Source organism: Coffea arabica, chromosome 9e (genome assembly GCF_036785885.1).
Source record: "Coffea arabica cultivar ET-39 chromosome 9e, Coffea Arabica ET-39 HiFi, whole genome shotgun sequence".
Classification (NCBI taxonomy): domain Eukaryota; kingdom Viridiplantae; phylum Streptophyta; class Magnoliopsida; order Gentianales; family Rubiaceae; genus Coffea; species Coffea arabica.
This window is the reverse complement of record NC_092327.1, coordinates 28,572,064-28,584,926: the sequence shown is the minus strand read 5'-3', so window position 1 is coordinate 28,584,926 and position 12,863 is coordinate 28,572,064. Positions and strand designations below refer to the sequence as shown.

General features: G+C 34.3%; 1 protein-coding gene across 1 annotated transcript; it reads left to right on the top strand.

The window, feature by feature from the left end:
* Positions 1 to 4,508: 4,508 nt before the first annotated feature.
* LOC113709477 (uncharacterized) lies at positions 4,509 to 7,602 on the top strand. Its single transcript, XM_027232249.2, has 2 exons — positions 4,509 to 7,243; positions 7,350 to 7,602. Exons 1-2 carry the CDS (start codon positions 4,690 to 4,692, stop codon positions 7,454 to 7,456), a joined length of 2,661 nt encoding a protein of 886 aa, XP_027088050.2. The 5' UTR covers positions 4,509 to 4,689; the 3' UTR covers positions 7,457 to 7,602.
* Positions 7,603 to 12,863: the final 5,261 nt, after the last annotated feature.

The window sequence follows — 12,863 nt, the reverse complement described above, 5'->3', positions numbered from 1 at the left end:
TTTGATATCAAGCATGTCAATCAAGGGGAGGTATTTATGTGAAATTTTTAGAAACTTCGAGGGAGAATTCTGAAATTATCCCTTATTAATATTCTCATGTTTTTACTAATGTTGCTGTTCTTACCCTTAATTGTTAATATTATCTGAGTTGAATTTGTTAGCATTATGCTAAAATTCTTTATTATGAAGTGAGCTACACTAATTTTTTTGCACCATTTTTTATTTCATATAAATATATACTTTTTTGTATATGTGTCCTTTGTGTTTACTTAATTTTTTTTTGTCAAAATTGTGTTTACTTAATTAGGATACTTATAATCTATCATATTTAGCTGTAATTATATCTATATGGCTATTCTTTGTCATCAATTGAAATTTCATTGGCAAAGATACCTGGATTTTTCCTTTTTTATGTATCTTTTATTGTTCCTATAATTTTGTTTGAAGATAATGCCACATAAAGCACAAACAACAAGGCCTCAATTTTCCTATTAATCTTATAGAAAAGAATAAACTAAAGTTTGAAAAACTAAATTAGAATCAAATGGTTGTTTATAGGTGAAGTATATGAAATGTTTTTGTAGTTTTCTTGAATGTGGGTGAGATGAATTGTCATCTCAAATTAACTAAATTGTTGGTATGTTCGTTGGTTGCATTGACATTTAAGTGCTCTCTTTTATTTCCTACTAGCTGTTCAACTTTTTAGTTTTGTTATGAATTTGAATTGGATAAAATGAATTGCAATGATCATTGAATTTAAACCATTTGCAAATTTATCTAAATGTTGTACCTGTTAATGAGAGTGCAAGTAATTCATAATGTTCAATTATCTTAGGCTGGTTGTTTAGCTATCAATTGAAACTAGATTGGTAGAATAGTTGGGTTGTTTTCTTTTTGCTTTTGTTTTTGTTTTTCCCTAATAAAGATAAAAGGTACGTAATTGTACAATTGGCTTATGACTTTTATGTGAAAAAATATAGATGAATATGAACTCTTTTCTTTTCATACGTTTCTCTTTGTTCCTTAGAGCATCTATTTTTTATACGATATTCTTTACAATCTCAAATTGTGCTAATGAAAATTTTTTATGATGGCTTTGAGTGAGAAATTTTCACAAATAATAAATGGATATAGAGGGTTGTAAATAGTTTTAAAAGGAGAGTTTTCAATTTTAATTACCAACATTGTTGAGATGTAATCAAGTGAAATGTTTCATTTTTTAATTAGTACCACAATTAAAATACAAAGTTAGAAAACATGAGGGTAGGCCACTCTCTCCCTCTCTACCTATCTTCTTCTCTAACATTTTTCTATTTCTTCTCTTCTTTTTAGAAGGCCTTTCTCCTATTGACTCAGTTTTTACTTTGTATTACCAATAAAATCTCTCCTACGACTTTTTAGCAAGAGATTTCTATTTCTACTAGAGATTCCTAGTGAGATTTTTGTGTAGTTTCTTTTTTGTTATCTTATATATTTTGTTGTTAGATCGGAACTTATTTCAAATAGGCTTGTTAGATCTGATCTTAGGTTTATCTTGACACATCTCATTTTCATTATTGGAGTTTAAAACAATTGATGAGTTAGATTTGACAACAATAACACGTACAGAAGTGAGTTGCATTGATTTATCTTATTACAAGACATTTTGGAATTTCTTTGTATATTTCAGATTTGATCATAATTTTTCAAATGTATTATATTTGTTAAATTGTAGATTTTTTATTTCTAGTTAGTGCATATTTCTGTGATATAAACTAAATCAAGCTAGACGATTTGTAGCAATCTCATTAATGAAATTTGCTTTTTAATAAACAATACATGAGGGTAATTTAGGTATAATAAAAATTAAAATCACAGAGTGTTTACACTCAAGGATGGACACAAGGGGATGGGCAGGGGCAGCTGCGTCCCTATAATTTTAGTTGTCAATTAAAATTATATTATTTTGCCCTCTAAACATAATTACCGTAATTCTTTTCATTATTTTGTCTAAATTATCTCAATGAAGCATCTTACACCAAACTAACAATTAGTTTTCTTATAAAAGTATACCATTAGTATCTATTTTATAATTAATTAGTACTACTTTTGAATAACAATTACAAAAATATTGAGTTTTCTTTTTACCAAATTTCTTATAACAAATCAACTCTTCGTTTCTTTGATTACTATAACTTTGAAATAGCAACTAAGGTAACATTGCACATGTTATATAGGAAGTCAAAGAATATATACATATATATATATATATTCATATTCAAGTATCATACAAATTGCAAAAGTTTCAACTATGGTTTTGAATGCCTCACATTAATAGTGAATAAATTAAAAAGTATAGAGTCTATTCCTTCACATTTTTTAATGTATTTTTCTTTATTTTTTAAAAATTTCTTGTTCCTAATTATAGTCTATTGAACTTTCATTTTATATTTAATATGTTTTATGTGCTATAGAATATTTTTGCTCATCATACTTTTTCTTATAGAGTAATGACAATGATAATGATAAAAGTTAATGCAAATAGAAAGGAAAAACCACACACTAACTAAAATTTACCATGAAAGAAGCATTAATTTGGCCATTAGCAGCAGAAAGATCAATCTCGAGTATATACTAATTGATAAACAAATAAAGCAAATTCAAGGGTCAGTGGCTAAATTACTGCAAAGTTTCTTCTTACTTATCATTCATTTTCACATTAAAACTAATCTTTTGGTCAGCAATATAAAGTCATAGACCTCCATGTTCTTGACAATATATATATATATATATATATATATATATATTCATGCAGGCACTAATTTAACACGATCAAATAAATGCCCAGTTGTTGCATTTAAATAGACAATTTAAAAAGAAAAAAAGCTCTTTAGTCGAACGTTATCTTGACTTTAATCACTGATTCACTTCCAAGACAGATCATTCGAATAAGTCAAACCTGATTTGGCAAATAGCTATGGAGTCTTCGGGAATAAGCTTATATATTTAACTAGGCGTTAGGTAGTTTCGTAGTAATTTGACCCTAACTTTTAATCAATGAATTGTTTAATATGGATGACCCAGGATCCACGGTACCATGATCTTCTTGTGATATATTTTGTTTTTTAGGGGAATCTTGTAAGATATTTTATTCCTTTTGAATTTGGGCAGCAAAATTTGACATCAAACTTTAGACCAATTCAATACTTAATAGTTTATGTGGGAACACCACCTTTTTAAACTGCAACGAGTATAATTGAGATTGCCAGAAAATAATTTTTCAACCACCTTTTTATTTGCAATGAATCTTTTGTCTCGCTGTCTGTGCTATCCTATGTCCTACTTTTTATTACATTGCTAATTTTTTTCACAAACAATGTATGTTAATTTTTTTTTGTTCCTTAAAATCCAACAACTATCAATTGAGTAAAAAATAAATACAACAGTTTTAAAAAAATATATATAATAGAAAATAAAAAATATAGAAAAAATTCATTAAAAAAAAATCTCTTTTTTGTGTCTTCTGATTTTTTGAATTCATTAAATTAATACAACAGTTTCCAAAAAAATAGTATATAATAGAAAATAAAAAATATAGCAAAAATTCATTAGAAAAATCTCATTTTTTGTGTATTTTAATTTTTTGAATCTGTTAAATTTTGTGTATTATTCAATTAATAGTTGTTGGATTTTAAGGAAACAAAAAAGAATTAAAATACGATATTTATGAAGGAGAAATAGCAATAGAATAAAAAGTGAGACAAAAGTGTAGCATAGGAAGTGAAATAGAAGATCTGTTGCATTTTTTATCTCACATACATCACATTAAAAATGTAATGTAGTATTTTTTTTATTCAAAAAATTATCCCAAATAATCTACAATTCAAATACACTCAACGCCGTTGATGTTTGAAGGGATAACCCACTTGGAACAAAGCCTATAATTAAGTATAAATGTAGTTCTGACGGTAAAGCAAGATAATGTATTAGTGCATCCCTCTCATGGACTGGTACCTTCTAGTCTTCTTGCCCCAGTTGGACCTCTTAGCATAAATTAAAGTGGGAACGGTGTGTAGATGTTTCCGCTTGACAAAAAAGAAAAAAAAGCAAGCTGCTTAATTACTTGGGAAAATAACCCACACTATCATACTATCAATATAAACATTTTAAGTCACTCAAATTTGATCCCTCGCATTTTAGAATTGTTGCATTTTGGTCTCAATCTTCACTTCCATGTCTGGGAGCAAGAAGGGAAAAGACAGAGGAGCCTTTCCCCTTACAAAAGAACCCACCTTTTGGCTTATGAAATATTACACATGTAATTGTAATTTGACAATATCTTAATATTTTTTTAGGAGGCAATATCTTAATGTTTCAAGTTTTGGTATGTTAAGGACTTTAAGTCTTAAAACTGTTTGTTCCGTAAAAATTCTTGAAACTAAGAAGTCAACTCTATCCAAAAAAAAAAAAAAAAAAAAAGAAACTAGTAGAGTTCTTATCATCTTGAGTCAACCAACAAAACAGAAGAGGATCAAAAACAGGAGTGGCAAAACCAACACAAATCTCCACTTTTGGACATATCTCAGTTTTGTGTTCCTGTTGTTGCATTTTTAGCTATCTTGAACTAGTTGAAGATATCCTTTCCTCAAGGTGATTGTTTGGTGATATACTGAACATAGGCAGCAAGAGAGGGGAGCAAAATAAAAGCTAATGGGCAATATTCTGTGCCTTGAGATTCATCATCTATGGGGTCTACTAGTGCTGCTTCTCATTGTTCCAGTTGCAATTTCATACCCACACTTTCGTGATGATTTTCCAACACTAGACAATCCTTCAAACACATATTCTTATGCTCGTTTCCCAGAGGTTGAAAAGCATTGCGGGTTTCTTATTTCATCTGCTTCAGAGTTACCGCCCGACGATAATAGAAGCGGAAGAATGAAGAAAGAGCTCTTCTTCAGGAATGGAGATTGGAATCAGGAACCAGGTGGAGTACCATTATTGCCAATTGATAGCAGGGAAATGCCTAGTAACACTTTTGGCTATGGCCCTCCACTCAATTTAGTCTCTTTTTGGGTCAACGATGTTGATCCGGCTCGTAGAGCTAAAAACACAGTTAGTGTAAGTGGTGTAATGGAAATTGGAAGAATCAGAAGTGGTTCTTTTTCATACAAGCCTTACGATTGGTCCCCAAAGCTCTACCTGGAGCGGGGCATTAATAAGCTCACAATTATCTTTGAAGGTATCTATCTTGAGTCCCAGGAGAATGGAGGGAGGAGATTGATGTGTTTGTTGGGGAATGCAACCATTCCAAAGGATTCTACTCAGAAACTAGATTCGTGTGACCATGGAGATCTGCAGAGTCCATGCCAGCCAAAAGTCAACAACCTGCCCTCCACCTTGCAGGATGATCAGATCATTCTTGTTCTTGAGTATCCCAAGACCTTCACTTTGACCAGCAGAGGCATCTCTGGAGAATTGAAAAGCTTAAACCAGAGGGGAAAACCAGCATACTTTGATAAAGTTCACATATCCTCCCAGCCAGGGGATGGATCGAAGTACAGGTTTGGATCTGAAAAACTTGTGGCAAGGGCCTGCAGTCCTTATCCTTATCCTGATTCTTTGATCAATCAAGATGTTCAAGATGTTGAGATGTTTAAAGGACATGATTTCTGTGAGGACTTGAGGCAATTTGTTTGGAACGAAGTGTTTGAATTTGCATCCACCTGGAAAAATGTTGTCAGAATTACTAATGGTAGCAGCAAGATTGGCCCTTTCTTACTTGGCAATGAGATAGAAGCTAGTTATAATAGTTCTGACAAACTCAGGCTTATGATTCAGGAATTAGTCTGCGAGCCTGGCACTGATCAAGAGGGGTTCCAGACCGCAATGGTATCTGCTGTTTTCAGAGTGATACAGAAATCAGAATACCTCTATAGGGAAGAAGAGAAAAGAACAGGGCTTTCCACCATGACACTTTCTTCAGAGGGAAGGTGGCATTCTTCTCATGGGCAGCTCTGCATGGTTGGTTGCATTGGACCTGCTGGTTATCTTTCAGATAGCTGCAAGTCTCGGATCACTCTATACTTCCCTCTTACTTTTTCTATCAAGCAACACAGTAGAGTGGTGGGTACCATAAGCAGCATCAATCCAGCAGATGGACATGCTTCTCTTATGTTTCAGAAGTTGACTACTCCCATTGAGTTTACGAGTACGCACCCGAGGGACAATCACTTTAAATGGTCATACACCTACACGAAGCTAAAGCAGGCAAGGGAGTTCCAGAGTAGAAGCCAGCCTTCCAATTGGGAAAGAATTTTGAGGAATTCAATTCTCCAATATCCAACATCTAAGGGCGAAGATATTGCCAGTTTCTCTTTCCTAACTGATGTTCTGTCAATTGAAGTCCGGGCTGCTCCACAGACTTTGACAAACAGCCAGGCTCCGAAGACTAATGTCAAAATGGTGCTTCTGTCCATAGGTTCATTGTTCGGACGCTATGATCCACACTCGTATCAAGAAAATCCTGAAGCTGAAAAGGCCTTCCATTCCATTTCTGAAGAAATTGAAGTCTCAGGGCATCTCAAAGTTGAAGGTGGTCAATTTTCTAATGTTTCTCTTTTCTTTGAGGGGATATATGATCCAACCCTCGGACAGATGTATCTGATCGGCTGCAGGGATGTACTACAGTTTCAAGGCTTCAATAATGATGACAGAGACCTTGAAGGAGGGATGGACTGCTCAATTGAAATCAAAGTGGAATATTCTGCAAAAAACGCCAGGTGGTTATTGAATCCCAATATCAAGTTTTCAATCAACAGCCAAAGAACTAAAGAAGATTCACTTTATCTCTCTCCAATAAGCAGTAACACCTTTCTGCTTTCCTATAGCAAGAAGTTTGATTTTTTAATGGTACGGAAAGGCTTCGAGGAGGGGCTTCGTGTCCTGTTGCTTGTGATGGCAATTCTCTGTATTCATGGCCAATTACGTTACACTGAGAATCAGGGACACACCACGGCTTATATATCATTGGTCATGCTTGGACTCCATGCTCTTGGTTTCAGCATCCCATTGATCACAGGTGATGAAGTGCTGCTCAGATGGAAAGAATTCGCACCATACAAAAGCTCAGCATATGATCAATTTCAGAACTTTCATATATTTCAATCTCTTGACCTTTTCATCAAGTTTCTAATGTTGATTGCACTTCTGGAAACCGCAAAGCTTCTGCAGAGAGTCTGGGAATCGCGAAAGCTACGGAAAGGTCAAGCTATAAACTTAAATCTAAGAATTCCAAGCGATAAATTGGTTTTCCTTTTATTCTTGCTCATTCATATGCTCGGATTTTTCACCCTTCACACCATCCGCAGAATATATGGAATTCCATTACTATTGCAGTCAGAAAACAGTGTTGCAAGTGCTAACATCAGAAGGCTGCAAAGATGGTGGACAGAGTTGGAAAACTATGGCGGGCTAGTTCAAGATTGCTTCTTGCTACCACAAATCATTGGAAATGCTGTATGGGGAGTCCAAGGTAAGCCTCTCAGAAAACTGTACTACTTGGGATTCACGACTATCAGACTGGTGCTCCAGGCTTACGATTATGCAAGTGATCCTGTTCCAAATCCCACCAATAGCGAGCTTGAATTTGAGTATTTGGGTGTGGAATCATATTACAAGCATGGCAACGTAACCATTGGCGTAATTGTGGTTATATTGGCAATGCTGCTATATTTCCAGCAGAACGGATGGTGTAAAATTAGGCCAATACACAAGTTAGAGGATGGTGAAAATGTGGAATCCAAGCCTGATAATATATACGAAAGGCTGCTTTCTGAGTAACTTGTAAATCTTCCTTAGCTAAGTGTTGAGGGGGCTGGCTCCGGTGTGTTTCTTTCGTTTGGTTTGCCTGTACTCATTTTAAACCCACTCTTCTCAGCTGAAGGAAATGTTTTGAGTATGTTATCATATTATGCTGTCTTAGCAGAAATTTAGCCACATATGCAATGTACTTTATGTTGAAAACCAAGATCCTAGTCATTTTAATGCAAAGAAAGTGAGTAGGAGTTCCTGTAAAATCTGTGATGGAAGATGGACTTTGCTTGATTAAGTTGGGAAACGTTTACTCATCTAATTAAGCTGCCTTTTCTGCTTCTTGAACACAATTGAAAGGAATTAGTCAAAGAACGCCATCCACATTTGCCTTACGAGCCCAAACTCATGTTTGTTTTATCTTTATATGCTAACTGGAGTAGATTCAGAGGAACAAAAACTCACGTTTGTATTTCCTTTAATTAAATTATTTTTAGGAATACGCGTGCATGGGCACACACACACATATATGGGAACGGGACAAGTACAGTTGGCTTAGGTCAGGTTAGGTACGATTGATATATTTCACGTATAATGTGGGTTCATACTTATAGAGATGGGTATATTTTTTGCATTGATATGGTATACACAAATAAAATTTACTAGGAGAGGAACACCGTGCTTGCGCATGGTGGTAAAATTTAACCATGCCCAAGATTTAATGGCACCGACGAATACTATATATAAAATAGTATGTTACAAACTGTTTAAGTTGGTCATAGTTTTAAATCTTGGCTTGGGCTCAAATGAAATATAAAAAATGTAATTCTGGTGAATTTTACATTTAAGTGATCATGTGAGGCTTTGATTGGGAAAGAATGTGCAAATAACTGCATCAGGAGTTTTCCAAATGGAAAAAAAATGTGAACCTGATTAAGGTATATAAATGTTGCAGAAAGATGATGCATTAGGTAAGTTGCAATGGACCAAAGATATACCTTATCTATTTTGTGAAGTTCATTTATAAGCCTTTCTTAGTAAGTGCTAGAAAATGCACTGCTCATTCAAGGAAGTAGCGGTTGCAGTACAATGAACCAGAGATGTTCTCTATCTGCCTGGTTATCCAGTTAATCTTGAAGTCTGCTTCAGAGGGTGTTAGATAGTACAGTGAAAAAGCAAGAACGAGTTATTTAGCATGCCTCAGAGAGTACATTGAAAAGGAACGAACAAATACATCGAAAATGCCAGAACAACCAGTTTGTTTGATTACAAATGCATTTTGTGATATGTCAACATAAGAAAATTTAGGCCAAGCCCCAGCAGATGGCTTTGTGCTCACCAGAACATGTTTCAGAGTCCTAGAAGTAGATGGCTAAGACTTATCAAAGGTGATAAAGTAGGTAGATTCTCCTGTTAGTACAGTTTGACAGCAGGCTAACAAAGATTAAAACAGACCTAACGAAATTGGCATGGCGAATTACTAAATATAGGGATTTGTTTTCATTCTGAAGCTAATGTAAACACAAAACTTTGTAAAAATTCAGTTACTAAGTAAACCTGATTGTGGTAATCTTTGAAGATGTAAACTTTATGACAGAGCTTTCTAAAAGTGGAGTGACCAATTTAAGCTACTGCCAGCATTCTCTGAGGGTTGAAAATTGTTGCTGGCAGTTTTTGAAAACTAAAGGTCCGACAGGAATTCCGGGAAGATGCAAGACAATACAAATAAGATGTAGCAAAGAGTATACAAAAGTGCAAACACAAAACAATCCACTACTAGAAGCAGAACCATCTGCAGCTCGAAATCTGTAACAATACTCATAGGAATGCATTGATTAAACAGTAGTAAGGGCTTCACTGAATGAAAACTATGCAGGAAAACAAAGCCAATGGAAACCATGAACAGCTCAAAAAATGCAAGTTTCACCAAAGAGTAGCCACTGGCAAAGCATTTTAAGAGACTTCTAATACAATAGAAAGATGACAAGAACAGTTTTTTCTTTTTTTTCTTTTTTTTTTTTTCCAAAAACAAAGAATTTGGCTATCAGACGGGATAGTAGTAACCGGACTGACAGAAGATGATGCATGCCTTTGAGTAGATTCTAATTCATTGCATACAGAGTCTAGCAACCATTCTAATTCATCACTGTCGATAGCATTTCTAGGCTCAGGGAAATAAGACAGACGACTTTCTAAATGCTGACCACTCACAACCTTAGGATGCTCAGCATAACAGTCCTCGTTAGAATCTCCAGGGACAGATACACCTGTTTCTGTAAATGGCCTAATGGTGTTTTGCAAACATGACTCGCATGCTTTCTCTTACACGTGCGACCTTGAGCAGCAGAATCAGAAGCAGCAGAAGACATTTTATGTTTCTTTGCAGCATTAGCCTCTCGATGACAGTGCAAGAGGTCATCTTTTTTATCACGTGGCATTTTTGCATACCTTTGACGGCATTTGGTGCTTGTGTCCCTGGAACTCACAGAGACTAAACTAATAGTGCGCAAAAATTTTGTCATGTAAGGTAATGATTAGACAAAATATCTTCAACAAGACAAAAATATCATCAAGGAATACAAAAAAAAAAAAAAAAAAAAAAAATCAGCAGAGCAAAAGCTAAAGAGAATACGTAATTACGATATATAGTAGAAGAATTGTCAAAGTAAATTTAAAACCATCACACGAATTATCTATTTGATAGACTAACTTCTGCAAGCCACAGCATACTACCTTGAAGAAGCATAGCTTGCGAGCAAAAAAAATAAACTCCCCCTCCAGAAAATAAAAAAAAAAAGAAACAAACACCATATATTTCTAAAAGGAAACTTTCCTCTGAATAAACAGCATCAGGGTATAGCAAGCACGTAAACATGCAGCCTCAATAAATAACCAAGTTCATAGAGTTGGAAGGAAAGGAAGTACCTGAAATCCAGAAAACCAAGAGCAAAATATCTGGAAGAAAGGAAGACAGACAATGAGAACAACTAAAGAGTACAGCCCGATCAGTTTACAACTTCAGTGCGGAGAAACAAGGATGCGTAAAAACCAATAAGCGAATGCAAAGTATTGAAAGTCACTACCTTGGCTGCTTTCTTGGTTTTTCAAGCATCTTCTGGTAACTCTTTCTGAAGTTTATTAATCTCCAACAGTTTTATTCATGTGAAAAGAGAATCTATATTGTCAAGTTACATAGTTCAATTGATTAAAATTTGAAATATGATGTCATAGAAGTGCTGATTCTTCGCACTCTATTGTCTCAAGTTTGGATTTTGGACGCAGTTTCCCTTTCTGCTGCAATCAATTAAGCAACTTAAGTTATTGATATAAAACATTGTAAATTGGACAAATCTATTCTCTGCATGCAAAATTTCATAATTTCATAGACTACGAATGTAATCAGTCTGTTTCACTAATTTCAGTATTTAAAACTGTGGTTAAAGCGATATTGTTTTCTTTCTGGAACTCTGTAGTCATCCCTTCTCAATTCAGAATTTTTTCTAATGCATCACAGTTAACATTGCTTTTCTTTCCGTTCTCTGTGTTTACCTATATATGTAGTTCCACCAATTCTCAGGAAGCAAGAAAATAATAAAATGCAAGACATGTAAACCACCATGTAGGATAAATGTGAAGTAGCGTGCAGGATAAAAGAGAACCACGAAAAATATTCTAGATCACTTTTCACAGCTATAACAACGCGTCATCTGAGGAAAAATAAGAAGGAAAAAAAAAAAGAGGAAGAGAATGAATAACTGTCTTCTGAAGAAACAACAGCAGTAGGCAGAAGGATGCTGAGGATAATGCGAAGGGCAAGAAACCAAAGCAGCAGAACACATGCAACAGAATAGAGAAGCTAAACACAGAGCTGAACAATAAAAACGCCAAAAAGAAGAAGAAGAGAGTAACATAACAGAAAACAAAAAATAGCTTTTCTTCCATGAAACGCTGGGCAGAGAATGTTCTCCCGTTGGAAATCACTGAAAGAATTAAGTGGTCCAAATCTTGCTAATACAAACGAGGGCGGTGGAACTAAATGCGGAGCAGGTGTACTATTGACATCGAACATGTTTGAAGGCTGGCTTGGCACACCCAGGCAAGTGTGAGGAGAGGTCTTAGTAGTTAATCTGAAGCATTATCCCTAATGCTTTGCACTTGTCTCCTCTATTGAATTCTCTCAATTTTCTGCCATATACGTATGGATGTATGATATGTGTCTTCAAAATTAAGTTAAAATGATCATGTTCATATCCCATCTAATAAATAAAAATACATATCATGTATTTAGATGTGCATTGTGAGAAAAAGAGAGAATTTCTCACACATAATCCATCGGAGGAGAATCAAATTTATATGCTTTTTTATATAAGCACACTTATTTGTTTTCGGTCCCAAGATACAAAAGAGGGTTTTTCTCTTCATGAAAATCTCTTCTGCAGTCTTATCCTTGAGTTAATCTAGAAGCATCATCGATGAATTTTAGGCTTTTTATATAAATACACTCATTTGTTTTAGGTCCCAAGACACAAAAAGGAGCTTTCCACTTCATGCAAATCTCATCTGGATTTCATCTCAAAGCAAATTCTTCAACAAACAAAAATAACAATATACATGTGCAGTGCACATGGAGGAGAAGGGCGATCATGATTTGGCAAGAACTCCTTGGCGCTTCATATTAATTTTCTAATGAGTATAATAAAATTATATAAATATACACCATATACTGTAAAAGGTACAACAACTAAACAATTGTACGAAATCTCCAATTGTATCTGCCCTTGATCCCATAATAAATCCCGAGCTTTGTAGGTGATTCTATTGTCCTAAAAATTTTATATTTTTTGATATTAAAATATTTTGACAAATGCTGATTGTTAACATCGTAATTTTTTTTTCTTTTTCTTTAAAAGTGGTCTTTTGAAAAATATCATTTACATCGAGACCATGAATCTAATATTTGTCAAAGTAGTTTTTGAACTTCTTGGATAATATTGATACCCATAATGTCATTTCATAAAATCATAATATTATGATATGTTATAAACAAAACAATATTGTTAAACAACGACCAT

Excerpts from the sequence above, each read along its gene's own strand:
- LOC113709477 (XM_027232249.2), top strand. The coding sequence starts at position 4,690 with ATGGGCAATATTCTGTGCCTTGAGATTCATCATCTATGGGGTCTACTA. Across the intron at positions 7,244-7,349 it reads ATCGCGAAAGCTACGGAAAG|AATATATGGAATTCCATTAC; the intron begins GTCAAGCTATAA and ends CACCATCCGCAG.